This window comes from Poecilia reticulata, chromosome 10 (assembly GCF_904066995.2).
Source record: "Poecilia reticulata chromosome 10, P_reticulata-male-v2, whole genome shotgun sequence".
Taxonomy (NCBI): domain Eukaryota; kingdom Metazoa; phylum Chordata; class Actinopteri; order Cyprinodontiformes; family Poeciliidae; genus Poecilia; species Poecilia reticulata.
This window is the reverse complement of record NC_088839.1, coordinates 8,111,832-8,126,685: the sequence shown is the minus strand read 5'-3', so window position 1 is coordinate 8,126,685 and position 14,854 is coordinate 8,111,832. Positions and strand designations below refer to the sequence as shown.

The window sequence follows — 14,854 nt, the reverse complement described above, 5'->3', positions numbered from 1 at the left end:
ATATGCCTGATTAGACATAATTGTCTTAACCGTAAAGCTTCAAACAAAAACACAGATTTGTTTTTTTATTGTTGTCCACCATAATTCTCAGCTGAATTCAGAACATCATGGAAGTTTGATAAACAGAATTTGCTGATTAATTATTGCAACGGGTCAGGATCGTTTTATTACCACAGTTTGCTCACTGTTACCTTCCTTAACCAGGCTAATGCCATTGAGTTCAGGAAGGTGATGACTGTTGATATCAGCAGTCTGAACAATTATTATATTTAGAGTAGCAATGCACCAATATAAAATTTAAGCAATAGCAATATCACTGCTGTGGCCGATATTCAATATTTACTGATAATACTAAAAAAATTTTCCTTACAGTTTGCCAACTGTAGAAAAACACACAAATGGCAACAAGATGGAAATAAATATAAGTTATTAATATCGATCTAATTTTACTTACCTGATATGATATGCTAAAGACTAACTTCAGCCAATTCCGATGTCAATATTTCGTGTCTCACTAATTTAGAGCAACTGGAACTGTGACAAAGTTGGAATGAGACTCATATTTATCCTGCCAGTATGAGCATTGATTTGACTAGAGTTACAGAGTATATAATGCATTTATTGTTATTGCAAATTTACCACTATGAGATTTGCTCATTGAATATTTACATTGGCAGTAATATATTTGCTGATGCTTCCCGGCTAATGTTTAACTAAATGTTTTAGCAGGGCATTAAGACGCTTGGCTAAAGTCTTTAAGAAAGAACCAAGCTGTTTAACTGGCCAAACTGCAGATGTAGGCAGAGTCAACAGTACATCCATGTTGCCGAATTGGAAATTCATGATTTTATTTTTCCAATAGATGGCTAATCCGTCAGGTTTATTGTATATGTTTGTATGAACCGAACAACCCAAACATTCATACAGATAGTTATGAACACAATACACTAGCTGTGTTTACAAATGTGCACAAAACTTTGTCGATGTTCTTCTAATCTGGGGGAAAAAAAACTAAATTTGCAGTTGAGGTGTTTCCATCAAAGAAACAATTAAAATCACGTGAAGAAGTTGGTTCACGCAACGTCATTTAACATCAAACATGCCACTTCCTGTTGTCTTTGTCATTTCTGCCAGTAGAAACATCAGTTTGCTGTTCATATGGAAAGTGTTCCCACATGCGTGCTTTCCCACATGCTTTCCAGGTCAATGTGGAAAGTGTTCCCACTTTGCTGCAGGTCAAAGGTTAAAGATGTGACAGTGAGGATGATATGAGCAACAGAGGAAATGAGAAGTGGCCTGTATCAGTACAGAGGAGCTGGAGCTAACTCACAGCCATGTCCGTAGGAAAGCGAATCTGAAATGTAAAATATGGAGCGCCTGAGGGTGAAACTTCCCCCAACCTCTTGGAAAAACAAAAGTTTGCTGTTTCCACCAGTGTGATTCAAGACAAGCGACTGCAGTGCAACAGCATCAAGGAAACAAAACCCAGTGCAGCTGTGGGAGTACTGCCACACATTTTTGTTGTAGCTGCTGCTGTGGGAGTTTCAGGGCAACTTTGATTAATAATTAGATGATTTTAGGGGTATCCTGATACAATACTGGAAATCGGTTCGATATCAACCAAAAAGCGAGTATCTGATTATATCAGCCTTCATCTAAAATCTATGATAGAAACACTGGGCTCCAGGATTTAGTCTGCTCCAGTATTTCTATCCAGCACCGCTTATATCCTGCTTCCAAATCCATTGGTTCATAATAAATGGGTTAGTTGTTTTCTGTTTGAGTAATATGACTTGAGTAATATGCATTTTCCAGCATTTCACACTATGAAATAAGTAATAAAGGTGTGTATGATTTATGCTGATGTCGTATCAGGTCACTATTGGTATTTACCAATACTCAAAGCTGCGATACATGTATCATATCAGTGCCATTTTAGAGCAGAATTAGTTAATTTTGTTGCCTTCAGTTGTTTAAAAAAGGCCATATGTATCAAATTTTACTTAAAAGGAACTAATTTAATCCCTTTAAATTGTGCCTTTGTCTCTTTAAGAAACTCCTGTTCCTTCTGAAACTCCTTCAGGAAGTCATCACAACATGGCTCCTCTATTAACCCTTTAACAAGTTTTTTTTACCAACATTTCACTGAGAAGTAACTCGCATAATGTGCTCAGCAGATGTGTAGCTCCATCAGGTGTTTGCTAACTGCTGCTGGCTAGTCTGAAGGAGCTGAGTGGGGCTGCTCTGTGAGGCGTAATCTTGGAAACTGCACCTCGAAGGAGTAGCTGCACCTCGGAGGTGGAGCTGGCTCCATCCCGGTGTTTTGCACAGCTGAATGGTTGCCATGGAGATTAAAGGATTTCTCAAGCATGCATGAAAGAATCGAAGCAACACTCCAGGTGTGTTTTTGATGAGGGAATAACATTATAAAATGACTTAAAGCTCAAAAAAGTATTTTTTGCAAAACACTGCCCCTTTAAGACAGGTTACCAAAGTAATAAAATTTCAAATAACTCTGCTGTCTAAAAGACAGTGGTAGACACGACTCTGAGGTGCAGCTGCAGCTCTTGATGCCTAATTAAACCCTAATTTAACTACATTTTCACTTTTTCCTTTAATGAAGGCAAGCTGCTGTTTACTGTCTCATTGTTTTGTGTTTGTGTCTCAAAAAAAAAAAAAAAGAAACTCTTTCACATTCGGGCTTCCAGCTTTCAAATTGTTGCTTCATCAAATGACTAAACTAGAACAGAGAACAAAGCTCCAAAAATACTCAACCGCCCCCCCCCACTCCAAAGAAACAATGGCAATCCCCAGTAGGTAATGATATTCGCATTCCTTCGGTTGGCTCTAAATTGCTCCGTCTTTGTTTCACTTATTGTCTCTACAAAGTGACACTGACTTATTTGCCCCCGCAGAGGCAGCTACAGATTCCCGTGTGCTTTCTCCCTTCTACACTGGGAGCTGCTGTATAATTTATGCTCATAATGAACGGCTTTTAGCATATTCTATATCTTAATACCACTTGTTTTTCTTCCTCTGCTCTCTGTCATTAAACTTGCATGGCCACGGCTTTCTAATTGGCGCTGGAAAACTTAGACACGTACTGTATTTGTGGATGCCCCCGCTCCCCTGACTCGGAGTCCCCGAGCTTGTTAAAAGATGAGAGGAGACGGACTCGTCTTGCCTGTGTGTGTGTGTACACTGGACTTTTTAAAGCTCCTTCTCTCCGCATCCAAAATGAACATTTCAACCACAAAGGGAAGCGGCGAGGGATGGTCGGTCGGACGGAGACTATGTTTTACATCACAATATAGTGGCCTGCATTGATGCGTCTTGATTTTAGTTTTCATATTCATGTCACGACCACAAACTTCAGTGTATTTTACGGGGATTTTAAGTGGTAAACTGGCACAAAGTGTGTAGCTTTGATGCAGAGGGAAAAGGATATATGGTTTTCAACTTAAAAAAAAAAAAAAAGTGTGTATGCAGCCTTAATGAGTTAGGTTTTTTTTTTTTTTTTCAATAACCAACTTTTGCTGAAGTCGGAGCTAGAAACTTTTTGGGGTACTTCTCTACCAGCTTTCTGGAACTATAGACCGAAAATTATTTCTCTTTCTTCTTTGCAAAATGACCCAGGATGAGATTGGATGGAGAGCATCTATTCTCATCTGGGCTTTGAATTAGGGTTATAATAGTTTTGGGCTTATGATGGTTTAGTTTTATTTTGTTATGACTTTTTATTCATCTAATTCAGCTAGTTTTAGAGGTTAGGGTATTTGCTAGTTTTTATTAACTATAATAACCTTGCTTTTACTAAACCATTTAAACATCTGAATACGTTATCTAAATCGTTCAATTGAAGTTTGGACTTTATGAAAAGGGTTGTGGTTTTGCTGGCAGGTGACGTGTTGCATTCAGGTTGATTAGTAAACTTCAGTTGCATGGATGCTTTAGGAAGGAACTGTAAGCAGAAATGGGAGGCAAAGTTTCAGAACTACATTCATTACAAAGTAATGAAGACTCAAATAATCTCAATTGATTACAGATTTCTTGGCTTTCATGTGACAAAGAATTAATGCTCACTCATATTTTGTCTCATTACATTCAAAAATTTCTATTCATTATAATATGACCAACACAAAGTAGTGCATGATTGTAAAGTGGAAGGAAAATTTGACTTTGTTTTTTTATTTTTTTGCACATAAAAACATGCGTCAAAAATGTTTTAAAATTAGCCTATTAAATGAATTCAGTATTCAGTCTGTTATTGTCATAAATATTGTTGTATGTTGTGGAAGTACAACATACATTTCAGCATTTTCTGATAAAATGCAGATAAATTCAAGGGGTTTTCATACTTTTGCAAGGCGCCTGTATACTGGCAGCTGCTCTGCATGGGAAACAGTCCAACACTGACACCGTGCAGGGTATTGATGGAATGCATGTAATGACTCGAAGGTGTCGCCTCAAGGTTGTATGATGGGGGAATTTACATGCAAATTGCTCCTGGCCTGGATCTTTGTCCTTCTTTAGTTTGTTTAACAGAATTGTCCATCACAGTATTGCGCGTGCGCGCGCGCACACACACACACACACACACACACACACACACACACACACACACACACACACACGTAGAATGTCTTTCTATCTTCACAGGGACTTTGCATTGACTTATATTCATTTTTAATTCTTTTCTGTAACCTTAGCCTGACCGTTTCCCTATATCTAAACATCACAGGTGCATGACTAAACCTAACCTACACTCAAACAATATCTTATCTGATAACTCATAACCCAAAAGCAGCACTTCTTGTTGGGGGGTTTGGGGCTCATTCTTTAACCTTAAAAAGTATCTCATTAGATATTTAATGTAATCAAGTTCAACAGACTAACAGGAAAATAACTTAACTGGTTAGTTTTTTGTGAAACTCCTGTCAGATATATCTCCCAATTTTTTTGTAAGAATAGTAGCACACAAATTTCACATGCAAGTCAAGAAACTGCCCTTTTGTAGAATGAAAACTTTTGTAAAGGTGTTCTAATTTGCACTGCAATAATGAGGGTCAGGAGACTTTTGTGCAGAGAAAAATATTCTTCTTTCCCCATCGGATATCATCCTTTGGAGTTCCTGGAGGCTGTTCTTCAGTCTAACACAGGGCTAACTTGGTTTTAATAAGCTTTTTTATCTGGAACAATATGTCACCTAAAATATGTGTAGCTTCATCATTTATCACTAAATGGCAACCTGACTCAGCATATGTGGCTAAAAAGGTCATCTCAGGATCTCTGCTAAGGCCAGAATTTACAGAAATGGTACTGGTAAGCTAATGCTGGCTTGTTTCCTCTCTGTGATGATGAGAGGAAACTAGTTGACCATTTGGATCAGAACATGTTGCTGTTGGACAAAACTTATCATCAGAGCTGTTTTCCTGTGTCATAAATGAGCCACTTTGCGAGTCTTAGGTACTAATAAATAGATTTATGCTGCATTCAAGTCTTTATGAGAGGGCTGAGGAAGAGCTGAGCAACTGCAGCAGACAAGACCTGCTCTGCAATACTGCTCTTTCACTGTGTATGTCAATGAAAGGTCTTTTGGACTTTTGGAGGTTTGTTACAGCAAATACACAAAGGATCAAGTTCTATAAAATTCCACATTTCTATATGTCAGATTCCAGACATGATTAGTCAATTCGCACCTTAGCTTTGTCCTAAAGTAAAAAATGATGTTCTATTGCATCAGGTTTGAACTTTGTTCCATAAGTCCAATCAGTCCCGAGGCGGTTGGATGTTACACCATAAAAGGTCCTGAGGAGGCAACAAAAACCAGTATTCATACACACACCTGCACACACAAACGTGAGTAACTAATAACAGGCTGATAGAAAGCTGCTTCTAGTGCCCAGTAGCTGTTAAACTCAAGGTGAAAGAAGTGAAAACAAGTTCAGCACCAAACTGCACAGCTGAAAGAGAGAAAAAAGTAAAAAAAATAGACAACGAACAGCAGCGGGAGGAGAACCAAAGCTGAGCCTTGAGCGAAAGGAAAGACGGAGGAAGCTTATTCCCAACTGATCTGTCAGTCACAAGAAAGGCTTTATATTTAGACGGTGTGATTTTATTATTTGTGAAACTCCAGTGGGAATCCTGTCCCTTTCCCTCTCACTGCTGTGGAACTTGTGTAATGAAACACATTTATCATCCGCAGCACGACAAAACGTGCAGATGAATCTGTCTGTTTTGCTGGAAATAATTGCCAAATCCCCGTCTCCTCTCCGCTGCGACCAGGCTCACCTCACGTAAAAGTTTAATAATTCTACCCCGCAGTCTGAAATTAACTTGATCTTATCTGTCAGGAGTCTTTTGTTGGTATTGATTTGAGATATTAAGCCCGTCAGTTTGCATACAAAAGGTGCCGTTTGACAGCTTTATTGCCTCTTTTGCTCATTAGGCTGCACTCCCTAAACCTCGATGGCTGTCAGCAGTTTACAGAAGCTGTCCTCTGTTTGATTCCACACTTATTAATCATCCAGTCTGTCACTCCATTGCATCTCCAGGTAGATGAACTTTCCTTATGTCTGCACTGTTTCTATTGTCTGAAGATCTCAGGGAGTCACACCAACAGAATCCCCTTTGTCTTTTAGATAAACCCTCCAACTTGACAAAAGACGCCTCCCTATCTTTTGACACGCAAGCTATCAGGCATTTTCTGATGCATCCTGAGACCCCCCCACCCATACACCCGCCATGCCCCACCATCCCCCTACTCAGAATCCAACTTCCAAATTAATCTTTCTTCTTCTGTCTCTTTATCCTGCACATCCCGCATGGAAGCTGGCAGACTCCCCTGACGTTTGTTTACCGAACCATCAATCAGACCCCTTGTCACTGATGCCTCTCAAGAGCCAATCCTGCAAACAACTCGTCAACGCAGCTTGGCACATTATTACTGCGGCCTCCACTGATCTGCAGGCAGCTGCATGGCATGAAGGGGGAGGCACTGAAGGGAAGCATTTTCACTGGAACTCCTTTTTGTTTTCCAAACTGGGTGCTTGAATCCTACTTGCGTCTCTTTGTATGCGTCGGTGCACACAACTAGGGTGAAAGAAAGGTACTTGCTGGCTGCGTTCTGAAAATGCGTCACAGAAATTATTGTTGTAAAACTATCACGACTCTGAAATCCAGCAACATTTCTTTCACTGACGTCAGCACTGCCTGGGTACTGCGTACGACGAAAGCTGAAGTGAATCCCCCATTGGAACTGAAGGAACTGATCACTTTTTCTACCTTTTATGGGCCCAGACTAGCATCAAACTTTGGTAACAGCTTTACTGCAAGATGATCTTATAGTAAAGGCTCAAAAATGTGCATTCTACAATGTTTTGTCATAAACAACCATTAGATAATTGTACCATTGGGAAATTCTGCAAAGAAGAAGTCAGTTGAGTTAAGTCCAAGACTTCCAACTTTCTCTGTGACCATTATAGTTTAGTATCCACCTAACCATGATAAGGTGGATATGGCGATATCCTGCGCAGATGTTAGTGTGCAAAAGGCTTTGATGGCAGTGGATGAGACCAGAAAGTGTCAATTTAAGTGTAACCCATGTTATTTTAACGAATATGAATTATAGCTTGTAATACACCACATTGCCGATAGGTGGCAGTAAATGGTCTCAAAGTAGTCTAAAGCTACAGTGATATGCTACAGAATATGTGCTAGAACAACCAGAAGAAGAATAAAAAACATTTTTGTAATAATTTTATTGACAAAACTCAGTTTTATTTTCAATACTTTTCAAGAATTTGTTTTCATCAGTGGTTGATTTTTGATTCCTGTGTAACCTGGACCCGGAAGAAAGTTGTTTTTGAGATTAAATTTCTTTTTTTTCTTTTCTTGCTGCGAATCTCCGGTGAGTTCTGTGCTATAATTAACTTCGTTGGCTATCGATTAGCCACAAGCTAATATTTTGCTGTTATAAAAGTTATATTGTAATTTCATTTTATAGTTTCAATGTTAAAAGGAAAAAAAAACAATCGGAGATACTTGTTTATGTTTTCTACATGATCTTTTACATTGTGAATTAGCAATGCGTCCGGCTAACTCACAAAGGCTTTTCTGCTAATATTGCGCCTTTTCTTTTTGAAACCCTGATGAAGTATTTAGTGACAGTGAGTCATTTATTCCACTGTACGGGACTTAAGAGTGCTGAAAAAAAGATATTGATGCCAATTCAGTGAATATTATGTTGTGATGTTTTGTTGAGCTTAAAGACAAGATTATTTATCACAGCTGGAAATAATTTTATCTACAAGGAGTGAAGAGAGAAACTTTCACTGAAATGACTTAGAATTGTATAAGACACTATAGTGAAAGATGCTTCTGCTATATGCAGGCTGTTTTTTTGCGTGTGTGAGAGACAACACGCGTGAAGAACCTCGAGCCAGGATCCAAAAGAGCGGATTCACATTGTGTCCACTACGATGCCGAAGAAGAATCTTCTTCTGCTCCACTTGATCGGTGGCATCGCACATATTAACACTACCCGGGTAGCAACCATATAACATTCAGATCTGAAAGCTGAACTGAAAACAAATCAAAGGGGGAAAAAAAACAAACTCTTGAACTTGACTGACTTGACTTAGGACTACTAAAGGAAAACATTGACTACTTTGTTCTGTTTTTGTTATTGTCAGAATGTGTAGTAAATAAGTGTTTTGTTCAACACATTGTTTCCCTTGCTCCTCCTGAGTTGAACCTAGTTCTGATGCGCTATGATTATGAAGACTCATAGTCACTGATTCCCTTGTCACAGGGGACTTACCAGATAAGTACATCTTACATAAGCACCAGACTTGAAATCACCGTAAGTCTTGTTGTTAAAACAGTAACGGCAGATGACCTCGTATCTTTCCTCCAATTGTTCCTAATCATCTAAGCTAAAGTTTTGGGTCTTGCTCACACAAACATACTCGAGTCAAGATCTAAAATGCGGGCCAAGTTCCTTAAGTGATTTAGTGTTTTTACAAGATCTTAGTTTGTATTGACAGAGAGGACGGTGATGGGTATGGGGACCCGTCTTTGCTTTTTGAAGATGACGTGGTTGTGTTAGTGTCTCCAGACCAAGGCCTCCAGCGTGCATTGGAGCAGTTCGTAGCTGAGAGGTGGATAAGAGTCGGTTCCTGGAAGGTTGAGACCATTGATCTTGCCTGGAAATAAATGGACTGCTCCCTCTACGTTGAGGGTTATAGTCGCTGCCTCATGCGGAGGAGTTAAAGTATCACAAATGATGATAGAATGGAACCGGAGTCGAACAGACGGGTTGGGGCTGCGTCTGAAGTAATGCAAGTGCTGCTCTGGTCTGTTGTGGAGAAAAAAACTGAGCCACAAAGCAAAGCTCTCAATTTATTGAACCATCCAATGTCTGGCCCTCACCTGAGAGGATATAGATCATGACAGAAAGAATGAAATCCCGGATACAAGTGGCTGGAAAGGACTTCCTCTGAATAATGGCCAGACTCAACCTAGAGATGGGATGGAGCTGGAAGTACAGCCTCTCTTTACAGGATAGAAAGGAGTCATTTAACATGGTTTGGTGCCTGTCTCACTGGGAAAAGACCTTTGGAAAAACCAGAACCCACTAGAGGGATTTTAGAAGTTGCCTAGCCTGGTAAAGAGTTGACACGCCTCAGAATAATCAGTGTCGCCAGGCTCAGCGTTGTGTCACAGCATTGTGTAAGAAGTTCAGACTGGTGACAATGTGTCATAGCCTCACTGTTCTGTTGTGTTTATTCCAACTCACAAAAAACATCCCAATGAACCACTTGAAGCTTATGGCAGAGATGTGATAAAATGAGAAAACAATTGGCGGTGCGGTTACTTTTACAAGGTACTGTTGGTCTTACATGTTTGGTCTTCGGCTTGACTTGACAGAGACAGTCGCCAACCCCCTCGACTTGTGGAGAAAAGTTCAGGGACTCACATTCACTTTGACTTCCTGAACTGGATTGGATTTTTTTTTTCTGTTTCCAGTTGAAAGGAATGTTGAGGTCATAGAGCAACAGGAAAAAAGAAGAAATGATTTAGATCTGTCAGAATGCATTAAATCCTATTATCTGATCATTTCTGCCTGTTTGGTCATTATGTCCGTGCACAAACATGTTAGTTACTCTTCTGCGAAAGTGCTGATTATCTGGTTTGGTACAGCTACATCAGTCCAATGAAGAGTCCCTCTTACGTTTCACTAAGACGTCTGTTTCGTTCATAAAAGCTCCAGGAGTCTAATTACTTATCTGTGTGAATAGTTTCCACATTCAGATGGACCGATGTTCCCTAGTTTGGCTATTTTCTGTATCAAACATACTGAAGTCTTCTCTTCCCGACGCTTGTGCCTAAAATGACTTTTTTTTTTTTTTTTTTTTGATCAAGTGTAGCCTTGAGTGGTGAAAAGGTTTTCAGTCGACCAAACCGAGCTGGAAAACATTTCCGTGTTGCATGACTGTGCATCAAAATGAGTCATTTTCAAACCACAATTTATTTTTTGATTTCAGCTGTGCCAGATAACACTGCCTGTACACAGAAATAATACACTAATTAAGGGTGCAGAATGTGCAGAAAATTACATTTTCTACATTTAGCTTGCAGAGGATGATGCCGAGTCTTTTTTGTTGTTGTGTGTTTGAGCTGTAAGAGGCTTGTGTCTTGGAATAAAAATTAAAACAAAGAGTGGCTCTGCAGCTCCTTCCCTCTGCTCATCCTGTCTCTGCTGGTTCTCTGCCAGGTGCAGATCTGCAGGTTTGCCAAACCAAAGGCCCGACCTGCTGTTCCAAGAAGATGGAGGAGAGGTATCAGGTGGCTGCACGCAGCAACATGGAGTCAGGGCTGCAGGTTGTCAGCGCTCATCTCAAACGCCTCATCATCCAGAACGCTGCTATCTTCCAAGGTAAGCAGAAGATGCCACTGCGGCCGTAACCTTATGAAACGGACGTTGCATGAGTTCAAACGTGTGCGGCGTTCGCCTTTCTCGCCGTGCTGCCTCTCTGGCGACGGGGACTTGCTTCTCTGGGGAGTCACATATTAAAGTAGAAGCACAATCAGAAGGAGGTTAGACATTCTGCGGCTGTTCGACTAAATGTTAGAATGGCAGACACATGTGGTTTGAGTGACTTTAGATGTAGTTCTGTCGGCCCCCCAGACGTGTTTCTCCTGAAAGTGACAGCCTCCTGGGACTTGGCACGCTGCAGTCGGAGAGGAGTGTTTTTCACACAAAGAGCGAGCGAGAGAGAGAGAGAGAGAGAGCACAGGAACTGTTGGATCAGAGCGGCCACCAGATACTGGTGTCTGTGGTTAAAGCTAACAGATGTATGCGAAATGACAACAGACTGATGTGAAAAATGTGCTACTTCAGAGATGCTGACGTTGGAGCTCTGCAGGTGAGAGCAGAAACGCTGAAGGCAAAGGAGGCAGTGTGACTGCTGTAAGAGGGAACAATGAGGAGACAGGAGGCTGGAAGCAGCACATTGTGACTGATATCTGGCTTAACAGTTAATGTATAAGTATACTCAAAATACGACTAAGTTTAAATATATACCTCTGTAAAAAAAGCGAAGAGCCCAGTGCACTGAAATCTCCAGGTTATTCCACCAAAAAATGTTGGTTTCTGAACTCTTCCTGAGTTAAAACATCAGTATTGTTGTTTCTAAATGAATATTAATTTGTTTTCTTTGCAGTATTTGGGGTCTGAAAGCACTGCATTTTTTTCATTATTTTGACCATTTCTCATTTTCTGCAAATGTATATAAACTTTTTGCTTGGAATTTCAGAGACATGTCAGCAGTTCATAGAATAAAAGAACAATGTTAATTTTACTCCAACATTTACCGTATTTTCCGCACTATAAGGCGCACCTAAAAACCTTCAATTTCCTCAAAAGCCGACAGTGCGCCTTATAATCCAGTGCGCCTTATATATGGACCAATATTGAGCCACAACAGATCTAGCAACTACAGTAAGCAGCCGCCGACTTCATTTTCGCCCGTAGAAGAAGCGCACAGTGCATGCTGGGATAGTTGTCAGAACGCTGGTTTGTTAATAAAGTTTGACTGACCTATCTACCTACCGAGAAGGGTGACCATCGTCTGGCCACGTCCCGGCCCATTCGCGGAAGGCTCTCCTCGCCGACCAGAGTCAGACTGTTTTGCTGACATTCCCTTTAGTGCAGCTCCATCTAGTGGATGCACAGCGTAACTCCAGCCTCTACTGTAGCGTCTATGCTATGCGTCTTATAATGCGGTGCGCCTTATATATGAAAAACGTTTTAAAATAGGCCATTCATTGAAGGTGCGCCTTTTAATCCAGTGCGCCTTATAGTGCGGAAAATATGGTACCTATAAATAGTAAAATCAGAGAAATTGTTAATTTTAAGTGGGCTCTTAATTTTTTTCAGAGCTGTACCATTCCAGAGTAACATTTTAGATCGGTTATCAGAACAATGAGTCCAATTCATAAAGGCAGATCTATTGAGGCTAAATCTATGTTTTGTGCTCTAAGCAATGTCAAGTTTTATTATTTATATTTAAAATTCCTAATTGCACTTCCTGACCTGATCCATTTGAGAGGTTAGATGCAGTTATTTTTTTACACATTTGAAGAAGGCAATCATTCTATTGTTTTTGTTAGTTTTGGTTTCTTCAGTATCCTCTTATTGCACCGACTGACTCTACTAATAAAATAATGTAATGTAATGACACACTGGCCTAGAAAGCAGATGTACAGTATTAGTCTTACTTTAGCCATGCCTGGTTATAATCTTAATGTTTAACATAATAACTTTAATTCTGTCCTACTTCAATTTCTTGAATGTCTGAATACGTCACATTATATTCTACGTGTATTTCACGGACTACAGACAAAGATGAACATCAATCAGAGATTATCTGGACGCATCAGATTGATGGAATATAATCCAGTACTGATAATGAACAGGAGCAACGCTGGTGAACTGATGACGTTGGGTTGGAAGTTCATAATGAAGCTAAAGCCTCTCTTCAAGGGCTGAAAATTTTCATTTATTTTCTGTTTAGTAAATCAGGATTTATTTTTTGGGCCCTAACCGAAACAAGAAAACAAGTTCAGATCAAATGCTCTTCTTTTACATTTGAATTTTAAATGCTTTAGTGTAAGTGAGAAATACAGTCTAGTTGATTGCTCATGGATTGTATCTCTTAAAATATTTTTGTTCTGTTGCTTTTGTGTTAGTCTCATATTTCTTTGGGTAATATCCTAAACAAAGCAACAACAAAAACAAACTGACAGGTTTTTAATATAACTGAAAACGTTTGAGGTTTTGATAATCTTACTTTTGTCTGTTTTTGTGTATTTACTGTTCAGATACTTGTTAGTAATATTTGCAGCGGACACTGACCCTTTCCTGCAGTCTTATTGCATGATTTTATCTTAAAATGACAAATGACAAAGATTCTCAGTGTTTGCTAACAGTTAGCTTTATGGGCTAGCTAACAACATGTTGCTTCATTTGCTTCTTGCAGCATAATTCATTCAGGTCCTCTTAACTCTGTTACTTTTCACCGTCATCTTCCCTGAAATAATGATTATCACATAAATTGTAAGCTTCAAACCTTAGTAGTCAGCATTCTGTATTATAAGATGTTGTTACAGTTTTTTAAGTTTGAAGTGGTTGCTTTCTAGTTCTCAAAATGCAGAAACGGTTTGGTGTGTTTTGACACGTGGTGTACCAATGAGACCTTAAAACCTCTTGGTAACATTGAGGTTTTGGGATTTTTGCTCCGGTTGTTGAAGGTAGCTAACACGTAGCCTTCTGGGACTAGCTCACATCATATTTTGTGGCTTGTTTTTTTTCCTTTGACTCCTCTTGTTTACATACTTTTAATTCGATTTCTCTGTGTTTACTCTATCATAAAAGTTATTATTACTCCCTAGTTTCAAACTTTGCCTCAGCTGTGTAGCTCCAGCGCCGTAAGATCTACACAGGGTTTCCCTGCCGTTATGCTAGCAACTGTTGTCATCAGATTTCACTTTTGCATTCGGTATTGAGCTTTTGATGCCACTTGACACAGACCCTTTTAATCAGCCAAAGCAGCGCTGTTTATTGTCTCGGGGATTTCCTCTTGAAGCGGGATATGCTTGCTCGCCGGGCCAATTCCTTCAACCGTGCCCACTTGTGGGCTGTGAAAAGCAGCACCATCCTGACACGCCAATTAAAACTTGAGGTTTAATGGGGACCGTGGGGTTTGCTCGACTTGGTTGTTACGCCCTAACTGTGTTACAGACTGCCGCTGTGGTTTGGCTTCTCTTTCCAAGAAGGGGCTCAATACTAATTGCTTTAGCATAGCGTTTGATAGAACTCCCCAAACAGCCTCTGGACTGAAATCCTTTTAACATCCTGGTCTTATCTGTTTCCCTCTGCCTCATTTTCATCCTCGCTTTTCTTCTCCGTCTCTCGTTCTGTGACCCTGTCCTGTCTCTCCCAATCTGCTCAACTTTTTCTTTTCCCCCCCTGCCTGTCTCTTCCTCCTGCGTTCGCGGTGCTGTTGGGAATTGAGTGCATGCCTTGTTTGCAATCATCTCTGCTGCTCTCCGTCTCTTTTCTTCATCGCTGACTTCTGCCGGAGATCAAAGGCCTTCCCCTCTGTACTCCTTTATCTCCCATCTCTGTATGCACTCACCATCTCCTCATCCCCCCGTCTCTCTCTCTCTCTCTCCCACCGACTCCACCTGCTCCTCTTTCCCAAGCGCTACAACACACCAGAGGTTTTCACCCTTTTGAAGTCAACTTCTCCAAACAGCTGCAAAGTAATGGGTGTCTTTAAAGCATTTA

The 14,854-nt window shown here is 40.2% G+C and overlaps 1 protein-coding gene across 4 annotated transcripts in view; it reads left to right on the top strand.

Annotated features, from left to right (window-relative positions):
- gpc3 (glypican 3) overlaps positions 1-14,854 on the top strand; it is a 197,295-nt gene that overhangs the window by 6,302 nt on the left and 176,139 nt on the right. For 3 of the 4 annotated variants that reach the window (XR_014089290.1, XR_014089289.1, XM_081611673.1), the window contains exon 2: positions 10,778-10,939. Coding sequence is in view for 2 of the 4 variants with exons in the window: in XM_081611673.1 (XP_081467799.1) it covers positions 10,778-10,939 (162 nt within the window). In the remaining 2 variants the exon portion in view is untranslated. Of the gene's footprint in view, positions 1-7,748; positions 7,910-10,777; positions 10,940-14,854 lie in introns of those variants that run through there. The other variant, XM_081611674.1, reaches the window with a different exon arrangement.